The sequence below is a fragment of the Eurosta solidaginis genome, chromosome 1 (assembly GCF_040869045.1).
Source record: "Eurosta solidaginis isolate ZX-2024a chromosome 1, ASM4086904v1, whole genome shotgun sequence".
NCBI lineage: Eukaryota > Metazoa > Arthropoda > Insecta > Diptera > Tephritidae > Eurosta > Eurosta solidaginis.
In genome coordinates, this window is record NC_090319.1 from 365,447,881 (window position 1) to 365,460,197 (window position 12,317).

At 38.6% G+C, this 12,317-nt stretch overlaps 2 protein-coding genes across 2 annotated transcripts; one reads left to right on the forward strand and one right to left on the reverse strand.

The window, feature by feature from the left end:
• The first annotated feature begins 13 nt into the window (after positions 1–13).
• Positions 14–8,636, forward strand: Gcn2 (eukaryotic translation initiation factor 2 alpha kinase Gcn2). The gene is made up of 14 exons (XM_067762856.1): positions 14–379; positions 445–629; positions 692–1,191; positions 2,068–2,701; positions 2,761–3,076; positions 3,140–3,325; positions 4,592–4,710; positions 4,782–4,967; positions 5,235–5,443; positions 5,503–5,798; positions 5,870–6,913; positions 6,977–7,807; positions 7,880–8,049; positions 8,120–8,636. Exons 1-14 carry the CDS (start codon positions 320–322, stop codon positions 8,244–8,246), a joined length of 4,863 nt encoding a protein of 1,620 aa, XP_067618957.1. The 5' UTR covers positions 14–319; the 3' UTR covers positions 8,247–8,636.
• Positions 8,346–11,448, reverse strand: PNPase (polyribonucleotide nucleotidyltransferase 1). Its single transcript, XM_067762857.1, has 6 exons — positions 11,281–11,448; positions 10,794–11,213; positions 10,062–10,733; positions 9,441–9,986; positions 9,021–9,378; positions 8,346–8,901 (listed from the first exon to the last, which is right to left on the reverse strand). The coding sequence occupies exons 1-6, from the start codon at positions 11,409–11,411 to the stop codon at positions 8,737–8,739; spliced, it is 2,292 nt and encodes a 763-aa protein (XP_067618958.1). The 5' UTR covers positions 11,412–11,448; the 3' UTR covers positions 8,346–8,736.
• Positions 11,449–12,317: the final 869 nt, after the last annotated feature.

Below are 12,317 nucleotides of genomic sequence, written 5' to 3' on the forward strand. Positions count from 1 at the left end.
CAATGAAAACATGCTGTTCACCGAGCAACGGAACAAAAACAAACAATAGCAATCAGAAATTTGCAGATGAGCAACAAGCGATTAATTAGTAGAGAAAATAACGAAACAATTTGCTCATCGCTATTTTTCTTTCACCGCAAGTTATTTTTTTGCCTTGCTTGATTATTGCAATTATAATAAACGGTTTTTATAGTTAATAAACACTTCTATAAGAGTTATGAAAAGGAGGAAAAAAGCGGTAACAAATGCCACAACACTTGGTACAAAAATAAATTAGATTTTCCAGCGCTAAGAACAAACGCAGAACGATTGTATCGATATGGCGGCAACGAAAGAGTCATTTCGTGAGCGCCAAATACACGAGTTGGAAGTGATAAAGGTTGTAGGAAGATGTAAAAAATAAACATAAATTACATACTTTATATGAAATAAGTGCATTTGTAGGCAATTTATGGCGGCGATGTTGAAGTACTCCGTCCCAGCTGTGACACAGATATGCCTGCAGCACAATGGAAGCCAACTGAAATACGCATATCGTTAACACCACTGCGGGATTCATCTAATGGCCATACGGAAGCATATGCGCGCACAAAATTACATATTATTTGTCCATCCAAATATCCTAAAGTGTGAGTATCAAAGAAATCAATTCCCAATTAACATGTATTTTATTGTTGCTTTAAATATAAAGGGCGCCAAAAATACTGCTAGAAGAATCTAAAGGGCTATCCGACCAGCTGGTGGAACAATTGCTGCAACAGTTACAAGAACAATCAGAGCAGCTGCGCGGTGAGGTGATGATTTATGAATTGGCGCAAACAGTGCAATCCTTTCTATTGAAAAACAATAAACCACCTAGAGGGTCTTTCTACGATGAAATGTTGCAAGAAAATCAAAAGCGTGAACAGGAGCGCATCGATATGCAAAGGTTAAAGGAAAAAATGGAACGGCAAACATTAATTGACGAAGTTGAACGACGCAAGGAAATATTTAAAAACGAAGCGAAACGCCGTGAGCCACGTCGTAGTATGAGTGAATCAAATTACCGCGCAAGCTCTTCGGAGAGCTCAGACAGTTCTTCACCATATTATCGGGGACACTGCTATCCCAATAAATGTTTGGAACATCGAAATAGTGAAATATTATATTTTCATAAAGTGGGACGACAAGTGCAAAGAGGCTGTTGTTTGGGTAAGTTACCGAAAAATATGTTAACCCCTAAGAGCAAATTAATAATTCATATACATACACACTGTGGTTGCACAGTATTTCACTCCGCTACATATTCGACTACTTTTATCCAAAGCGTACTTAATACCTACGCTCCTCTACGGCTGTGAGATTTTTTCTAACTGTGACGCTGTGAGTAAAAAGAAGCTTAATGTTGCCTACAATAACATTGCTAGATACGTTTACGGGCTGAATAGACTTTATCACGTTTCCTGTTATTCTGCAAAGTTGCTAGACATTTCTTTTGACAATCTTTTAAAGTTTAGAACACTTATTACCTTGCATAAGATAATCTACACGAAGGAGCCTTATTACCTATATCGAAGGCTTCAATTTCTTCATTCTACGAGGACAATGGTTCTTGCACATGTTAAGCACCGTATGCTAATTTCTGAACGCCAATTCTTCGTTACTTCGATCCGTCTTTGGAACTCCATTCCAGCCAGAATAAGACAAATAAGTAATGCACTGCATTTCAAAAAAGAATTAATCTTGTTCTTTAATTGACTCACCTCTCCTTCTTCAACTGTCTCTCTTTACTGATCTTCTATCCGTTTTTCTTGCCACCTCCTATTTCCTCAAAGGATAGAACCTAATATTATTACTGTACTACCTACCCTTGCAATGTCCCCTCTATTCTTATTTCTGTTCTGTGTCCCTAGGCTAAGCTCATTAAAATTTATTGTAACCATTAAGTCTTATTTTACAAATTATCTATTACATTTTTTGAATTTTCGCTATTGTTCTGACTAGCACTATAAAATAAGTTTGTCAAATTGTTGTGTTAGGAAAATTTAATAAAATACAAATACAAAATACAAATACATACTTTTGCAGGCCACTCTCAAAAGGGCTGTGTTGCATACACCGGCATCGACTTGAATAGCGGCCAACTACTGTACGTAACCGAATGGACCATAAAGTATTCGCAGTTAGATCAGAAATGTAATAATGGTGGCCATTGTTATTGGCTTGCCAACGAACCCAAATGTAGCGGCAATCATCGTGTAGATGATATTATAAGTGCGATAGAAAAGCAGGTAGTGTTACTGTCTCAATTACATCATAAGAATCTTATACAATACGAATGTGTGTTATGCATAAAACGCAAAGAGGGTCTTATTGTTTACCTTGTACAAGATTTTTTACTTGGCACAAGCCTACTAAATATATCCTCAAGTTTGGGTTGGTGTATTGAAGGTGTACGTATGGTTGCACGTGGCGTGCTTGATGCCCTAGTCTTCCTACATAATAAAGGCGTATCACATAGTCATCTAATGGATAGTACAGTATTTATGGATAATACAGGCACTTTACGTTGCACTGACTTTTCGTTGGTGCCAAATTTATTAGAGTTGGTTGGTGGTATTGGTGGTCAACGTTCGGTGCGTGGTGATTTACCAGCGCTCGGCGGGCTCATTGAAAGTTTAATGTCATCGCATACATTTGATATGCGTGATTTCATTGACAAGTAAATTAGTTTATATATTTATAAAATTCATTAAGTTTTATGTTTTTTGAATATTGTAGATGCAATTCTGATCGTACCCTATCTGCCTCAGAGCTTCTAGATCATCCTTTTTTGCATTCATCCCTGCTTGGTCAGGACGATAAGGCGCTGGCTTTAACACAGCAAGTGCACCGTCGCATTTCAGGTGGCACACCTGGATTGACTGCTGTTCAGAATGTGAAAGAAGCGCCACAAACGCGACAAGACCGTCAGCAACAACAGTTGCCAGTGTCGTTGTCCACTTTGCCGCTAATGCCATTGAGTCAATCACGTCTACGCAATGAATTTGAAGTGATTACCTATTTGGGTAAAGGTGCTTTTGGCGATGTTTTGAAAGTGAGTTTGCTCCATTCTACAATTTAATACTAAAGCAATAGCTATTTGGTGTTATGTTCACAGGTACGCAACAGATTGGATAATCGTCAGTATGCTTTAAAGCGTATACCACTGCCAGCTCGTAGTCGTCAACTCTACAAAAAGATGACAAGAGAAGTTGAATTGCTTTCACGCTTGAATCATGAAAATGTTGTGCGTTATTTTAATAGTTGGATTGAAATTGTTACTGAAGCCGACGAGGTAGAAATGGTAAGCACCTTAACAAGTTCAATACCAGTAAAGTATACTTTGGGAGGTAGATAGTCGACTTTAGTTAGAATGTAGCTAGCCGCTGTTATTTGGGACAAGTCTTAAAAATGATTTGCTTTTTGCACGGGTCTATTTGGAGCGTATTTTTAAACTTTTTCAAAATTAGTTTGGGAATGCGTATTTTTTTTTTTCAAAAATAGCTTTTTCTAAGCCTTCCTACTAAATGTAAGTCAATTAGTAAAAAAAAATGTATGCATAGATAGATAGATGTTGTGAGGTTAAGCACTGCGACCTATTGGTCTATTGTGCCCTCATTCTCTTTACAACACTTCATCCAAGCCAAGTTCTCTGAGAAAATCCAGAATGGTTCTTAGCTTCAGAGAATGTATGTGACTATTTTCTAATTTGGATGATCCTAGGATCCTAAGCCTTCATCTCGCGACTGCATCACATTTCTTCAGGATGTGTTCTGCAGACTCATCTTCGGCATCACAGAATCGACAGAGGCTACTAGCCGATATACCCAATTTATGCATATGGTTCTTTAGCCTACAGTGACCTGTGAGTATACCTGTTAAAATCCTAAGGCTGCTTTTTGGGAGATTAATCATAGCCTTATATCGCTTTGAGTTGTACCCTCCTTGTTATGGCTATTCTATTCAAATGAAAACGAGACTTTTTGGTGCTATTAACTTTAATACAACTTCTAGAATGTTTGTTTTATAATTGTGTAGCTTGGCACGTCTGCAAATCTAATGACACGTTATCCCTATATTGTGCCTTTTATATTTTCCAATCTTATGCTCAGACTCCGTTAGTTAAATATATATCAAGTTATACAGTAAAGTATATGGTCAAATACAGCGTAAATCATATGGACAAATACAATGTAAAGTAAATGAACGAATACAATATAAACAAAGAATACAAAAATCATGAAATGTCACAGGGTGACCTAACACTCCTATTAGTGCCTTTGCCTGCCGAAGTCCTGGACTTTCACGCCAGTGTTGTTCTCTGAGGCACGCCTCCTTTTGTCTAAATTCCTCCCTTATTGTATGTGACCCTATTGGGACCATGGCTTTCCGGCCGCTGCCAACCTGGCAAGCTCGTCCGCTCGCTCGTTACCATCCACTTCTCTGTGTCCAGGTACCCATGCTAGACGGATGGTGTTATTAACTCCTAGACTGTTTAACCTCTCTACGCACTCAAGGACTGTTGATGATTTAATCTCTGAATCAACTGAAGATAATTGTATGCATACAGGATAAGTTATTGGGTGAAGATGTTTCGGATAGCAATGATATCAGCCTAAAACCACCCTCTTCACAACAAGTTGCGCCAGTGAAAGATGATAGTTCATCAAGTCTATGGAGTGGTTGTGTGTAAGTGAATTGTGCATTCACTTTTGTTTGTAATACTTCACATATGTAACTTGCATTTTTTTTCTACATAGCCCAAATGCAGACGATTCGGACTCTGATGGAATCGAGTTTGTTGACTCTAATGGCGAAATTGTTAATTACGATGATGATGATGACGAAGAGAATGAACTATCAAATCATATAGAAAAATTAGCTGCACCCAGACCTATGCAAGTGATGTATATACAAATGGAATTTTGTGAAAAATGTACATTAAGGTGATTTAAAAATCCACACAGGGTTTAAGCGGCAAAACTAAAATGGTGTTGATCACAAAGATTTGGGTTGTTGCCTAAAGCATGCAACGTTTAGTGCCTCATATGTTGTACTCTTTTAGGCGCATCAATATGATGATAGAACAGTTAAAGTGGCGCCTAAAAGCATGCAGTCGGATCAAACAAATTTTTTCTTTTTTAACTTTGCGGCGTTGCATACTTAGCAATTAGCTCGCAATTCAATTGATATTTTAGATGATTCCTTTGCAGAACTGCCATCGATGACAATTTATATGAAGATACCGAACGTTTATGGCGCTTATTTCGTGAAATTGCTGAAGGTCTATCTCACATACATCAACAGGGCATAATACATCGAGATCTTAAGCCAGTAAATATATTTTTGGACTCCCATGATCAAATAAAAATTGGTGATTTTGGACTCGCCACTACAAGTTTTTTAGCTTTACAAACTCAACGTACGTTCTTTATTTTGTTATGCTTGAAAATTAGTTAAGTAAAATATTTATATTTGTAGAAGATCAAACTGCTCACCAGCAATCAATGCAAGTTGCATCCATAGAAGATGGTACAGGCACAGGCAAAGTAGGCACAACGCTTTATGTGGCGCCTGAATTAACTGGAAATGCGTCAAAATCCACATACAGTCAAAAAGTGGATATGTACACTTTGGGCATTATCCTGTTTGAAATGTCACGTCCACCATTTCGCACTGGCATGGAGCGTGTACAAACAATTGTAAATCTGCGCACTGCTGCTATTGTAATACCAAGTGAAATGCTAAATGATAATCGTTATGATAAAACTGTGAAGGTACATATATATTTTTGTATAGTTAAAAATAGGCTAACATATTTGAAATTAATAATTATTTTGCAATATAGATACTACGGTGGCTACTTAATCACGATCCTACACATCGTCCCACCGCCGAGGAATTGCTTGCATCTGACTTAGTGCCACCAGCACAACTTGAAGCAAGTGAGTTGCAGGAAATGATACGTCATGCGCTCGCCAATCCTCAAAGTAAAGCCTATAAGCATTTAGTTGCACGTTGTTTACAACAAGAAAGTAATTTATTACTCGAATATACCTATCATTTGGGTAGCAGCCGCTTTATTAAATCATGGTATTCACCAATCACACTGGATGGTTTGGTATCATTAAATCCTATTTTTGAATGTGTTACAACGAAAGTAATAACATTATTTCGCAAACATGGCGCAATTGAAGTTAATCCACCGCTACTCGCGCCACTTTCCGCACGTACAAATCTTTGGAATAATCCAGTACGTCTGATGACCCACTCAGGTTGTGTAGTGGTGCTGCCTAGTGACTTGCGCACCGAGTTTGCAAGACAAATTATTATGAATGGTGTTAATATGATACGTCGGTATTGTGTGGATCGCGTTTATCGTGAAGAAAAAGTTTTCAATTTTCATCCTAAACAAAGTTATGAATGTGCCTTCGATATAATTACACCCTATGTGAGTAGTCCTCTGATTGATGCTGAGCTATTATCGCTAGCCCATGAAATTACTAATGAGATACCGCGTTTGCGGGAGAAAAATATGCGCATACGCATGAATCATACACATTTATTGCGTGCCATACTACTTTACTGCAATGTACCTAAGAGTTCATATACTGAATTGTTTGCGAATATAGCAGATTTCATTGAGGGACGTATTTCAAAATTTCAATTTCATTCTGGTGTGACAGCTATTATGGAGAAAACACGTTCTTCTGCGTCGACTTTAATTGATTTGTTATTGGCAACTTTCTTGATGAGTGGTCGCAGAAGTAACGTTGATGATTCATCCTTGAAGTCGTTAATACGTGGAAAAGGTGAAGCGGCATCACTAGCTAAAAGTGCGCTTAGAGATTTGGAAGCTGTTGTAAATTTGGCACAAAGTTTGGGTGTTACGGTGAGTACTCTGAAATTAATAAACATACGAGTTCCGCTGAATATACTTAATTAATTTCTGTAGTGTCCAGTACATATATTCGCTGGCCTACCCATAAGTTTCGAACATGCTAGCAGTGGAGGTGTTGTATGGCAGTTGATCGCAGATCTAAAACCAAATCGCGCATCACATTCTACTGTACTGGCAATGGGTGAACGGTACGACACCTTATTGAATGAACTGCAAAAACAAGCTCAAGGCTTCAATCAACATATACCAGGACGTGTTGTCAGTGGTGCGGGACTTACATTGTCACTAGATAAATTAGTGGCTGCCATTGTTGTAGATGATCCAAAAGATTGTCGTGCAATTGATGTTGGTGTATGCGTAAATGGTGCACGACCGCCTTTAAAATATGTCACAGATATTATGCGTTTGCTATGGTCAGCCAATATACGTTGTTGTGTAGTTGAATCTGCAGTTGGCGCTGGCGATGAAGCACAGGATTTAGCTAAATTGGGTGCATTGCATGTTATTCTAGTCGACGAAAATGGTGCACTACGCATACGTTCTTGGGAGCGTGATCGTTTTCAAGAGCGACATGTCACACGTGCTGAACTAATTGGTTTTATAAGAAAATTACGTCCTGAATTAACATGTGGCAATTCTATTGATTATGTCAGTCAGTTGTCGAATAGTAGCGGGTCGGTTGGTAATGCACCATATAACAGCAATTGTGGTGGCGTTGGTGGTTGTGCCGGCAACTTTGGACGCGGTGATTTTGCCTTAAGTACATCTACGTCAAATGCGAGTATAAAAAACAATTACAATCCCAGTCAATGGCCGAATGTTCAGGTTGTGTTTATAGTCCACGACAAGCTGACGGCTAACTTGAAGCGGCGTTATGAGAATCAGGTACTTAGTATGCAAGTGTGAAGATATATTTATAAATTTGTGGTTTTCTGGAACTTTGCTTACAATTGTCAGGTAACTCAACAAATGTCAATGACGCTTTCGCAGTTTGTGAAAAAAGAAAATGTGATTGTTTTGGTAGTGGAACTGCCGCCAGTTACAGTGAATGCTATTGTAGGTGCAATCAATCCGCGTGAGGCAGATAAAAAGGATACGGAAGTTGAGATAAGCAATGTGATAGAAAGGTAATAAATAGTACATTTCAATCGTTATTTTAGATATGTTAAAAATTATTTGTTTTATCATGTATTCTAGGTTTCCTAAGTTCAAAAGGTATATAACCGAAATAACAGATGAAATTATTGATTATTTGATCGGCGACAAAGCATCCATAGTTGCCTTGTACACAATATCGGACTCCTACTATCGCGTTATCATTTGAGGTCCAACATTTGTACATATTATACTTTACATTTGTTAAAACGTACAATTTGCATTCTATTATTTGAAAATTACATAAACAAAAAAAATTATTTTCTTAAAATTTTATTACCTCCTTAAGTGTGTTTTTTTGTCAATTTGCCGTTAAAATTTTTTTTACAAAAATGCTCTTTATTATATTCTTATTTAATTATTATTTTGTTTTCTAATTTAATAACTATTATCTATTTCTATTCAATAGATTATAAATAAGTTTTACATATTCTCTCAGCGTGCGTCATACTACAATATGAATTTTGCATAAAAGTGAATTACATACAATGTGTTCTTTTAATTTGGTAAAATGTATGCGTAGGCATGTTGAAAATATAAATTTTTTAATGTAACTGCCTTTGCATATATGTTTACCTTTGTTCCTTTTTCCTAGATTACTTTGCTGGTTCGGCAGTTACATGTTTCGAAAATAAAACATGCTCAGCTGTAAGTCTTCTCTACGTTTCTTCTGCAGCCTTATTGTGACTACGCGGTATACTTGACGCTGCACTCTGTAATACTTTGCGTGATAAACGCATAAACCCAGACACAGGATCACGTCCGAAGTATTTGACTTGTATCTCCTGTCCAACCTCCAAGCCCAAGGCCGATGGATGGGCAATCTAAATAAAACAAACCAATGTTTATAATATAAGGCCTACATGCATATAAATAGTTATATCGAAGCTGAAATTGTCTACTGTTTATCATCGGTGTACAAGTTCAAATTATAGCCACCAACCTTTCTTTGATCCAACTGTGAGTTGTGTAATAGCGCTGGTGGCATACTCGGATACAATATCACCATAACACCAGTATCGCGAATTTCTGTTATCTTTGCTGAGTAAATACCGCCAAATTCCAAATCAGGTACACGCTCCTTCGTAAGCAAAGCATCTATATGCTCTTTCGCTTCATTCATGGCTGCCTGAGAGGGCGCAAAAATAGAGTATGTTGTTTCATCTTCAGGCGTAAGAGATGCACCAGTTTCGAGGTAGATACGTTTTAAGTGCATGCCACCAGGACCGATTAGTTGACCGCGCTGATGTGGCTCGATAGTGATACGTTCCGTAACGGGCCAACACTCTTTCGGATATTTGCTGTGAGCAGATAACGATTTGCACAATTTCAAAAACTATATTTCATAACAAGCAAAACTCACCGATGTTCTCTTATAGTTTCACCCATTATATCGAGTATTTTATTTTTCGCATCGATCGCCTTTTGCAACGACTCCATCACCACTTTTAATGGTATGCCAGGTACCTTTAAATCGGCTTGTATTGCTGTGAAACCTTTACGTGTACCAGCAACTTTCATATCCATATCACCCATGTAATCTTCAATGCCCAGAATGTCGGTCAAAATGCGATAATCGTTTAGATGTTTGGTATCGTTATGCTCATATTTTGTAACTAAACCAATGGCGACGCCAGCAGCTGGTGCCGTAACAGGTACACCAGCATCCATGAGCGCCAAGGAGCCACCGCACACAGAGGCCATTGAACTAGAACCGTTCGATTCAAGTACTTCAGAGGTTAAACGTACAGTGAAGGGATAATCGTATGGTAGTGTGGGTACTAAAGAACGTTCAGCTAATGAGCCATGACCAAGCTCACGGCGTCCTATGGGCCCAATACGCCCTATTTCGCCAGTAGCATAGGGTGGGAATTCGTAGTGCAGCATGAAATTTTTAGCTTTTATGCCACTGCAGGGAAATAACGTATACAATATATTTAACCGTTTTCAAGATATGTAATTATAAGTTTTGTGCATACGTTACCTTTCCAGTGATGTGATGGCATCTAGCTTCATGGCACTCTCGTGAGAATCTAGGGCTACTGTACAGAATACTTGCGTTTGTCCACGTTGGAAAAGCGCTGAGCCATGCAACGGCTTATAGAGATCAACTTGGCAACTAATATTACGCAAACTATCACAATCGCGCCCATCACATCTTCTATTCTCTTCGAATATAAGCTCCCGGAATATGATTTTGCATATTTTATTGAACTCTTCAGCTATCAGTGATGGTTCCGTGTCCGGATATGATGACCACACTTTATCGATGACATTTGAGCGTACTTCATTCACAGCATTATCACGTGATAATTTGTCGTGCGTTGCATCTTTAAATATTTCACGTAAACGCATTTCGCTCATACTGTTTACAGCCTCCGAAATTTCTGGTTCCACACTTGGTGGTACGTCAAGAGCACGTTTCGTGCGTCCATGTGCTTTTTGTAGGCGCTCAATTTCATTAATAATAAACTGTGCTTCACGTGTGCCCTGTTTGATGGCCTTAAGCAGATCCTGCATTAGCACCACATTTCCCTTACCTTCAAGCATAACCACTAAGTTTTGTTTTGTTGCTGACACTACTAAATCCAATTGTGAAGTTTGCAATTCACGTCGCGTGGGGTTAGTTATTACTTCACCGTCACAAAAGCCCATGCTGTAAGGAAGTTATATAATTTATCACATCAAATGTGGTTTTGTGTAAGCTGGAACTTACCGCACGGCGCCAATAGGGCCATTCCAGGGAATGTCACTCAAACTCAAAGCTAAAGATGCAGAATTAATAGCTAAAATCTCAGGCGAATAGACTGCATCCATTGCCAGCATATTGCATACCAATTGTGTTTCAGTGCGAAATTCAGATGGAAATAGTGGCCGCACAGAGCGATCTATAAGTCGTGCGGATAAAATTTCTTTTTCTGAAGGTCCCAGTTCGCGTCGCATGAAATTCATTGGTATACGTCCGGATGCTGCGCTCTTTAAGCGATAGTCTACGACAAGCGGCATAAAACTTGCTCCAGCTGCTTGTTTGGGTTTAGCAACCGCGGTTACCATAACAGCTGTATCACCCATTTGACAAATAGCCGTTCCGTTGGCAAAACGTGCCAATTTTCCGGAACTTATGGTCATTTGTCGGCTGTAAGATAATGTGGGCAAGTTAGCTAAGCAAATTACGATCTTTGTTAATATGTCAGGGAGCTTACCCATTCGAAAAGTTCACTTCCACTGATGGACATTCATTTTGCGCAGTTTGTACGTGCCGCCTGAAATTCTGTGTGCTATAACGTAGCTGGATTTTGGGCAATTTCAAAAATTTTTGCGGTAGTAACAACATGTTCCAAAAAAAGCGGCTAATGAAAAGAAATGTGTATGCAAGTAGAATTTGACAGTTCAAAACAGCTGTTTGCAGGGGCGGGCGAAAAATAAATAATTCATGGGCGCCTCTGTGATAATTTCAAGAACATAGCAAACCTTTCTTGGCCGGCCCACAGCTCAAGGATGGTGCCGGTCTAGATATAGTTCGGAAAACAAAGAAAAGGTGGTATTAGTATTTAATTAAGGTAAATCTTTATTTTAGGGTACAACTGCTAAAATTTCACTAAAAAAGTTAACAGGGGTACTAAAAGACGCGTTTTCATCCCAGGACCACGAATCCGAAAGCGGAAATTTAGAATTTTATTTATGTGAAATGATATTTCCAAAAAACCTAAAAATGGACCCGGAGCCCTCCGAAACCGGGGGTAGGATCCATAGTATTTTTGCGCATAACACCTTTTTTGCATTGGCGGCCTTCGGCCTTTTACCCACAGTTTTTCTCGTGGGTACAATTAAATCAACAAAATTACAACAACCACATGAAAATTTTCAAATTTGTTTGCAAATATCTCCGAAAAGAAATAAATTCGTGATCTTTGGTCCAAAGTGCATCTTTTGAGACCTCTCCCGATATTTTTGGGCAGCGTTGCCAAACTAAAGACAAGTAATTAACAAATTATCTGCCCTACAAGAACACTGACTATCATCTGATTGTCAGCAATGTCAACCTAACGATCAGCGCCTCATACAAACTTTCTATCACAAACTTAAGGGGACTTGCGCAAATGTGATGTAAACAACTGTGTATGTGTGAGTTTTTGTCTCCTTCTTATACACTAACATGGCCTACTGATTAAGTATATAGCCGTACTGCTCACTCTCATTCCTTTTCCTGGATCAGTGCTGACACTCTAACTATCAAAAA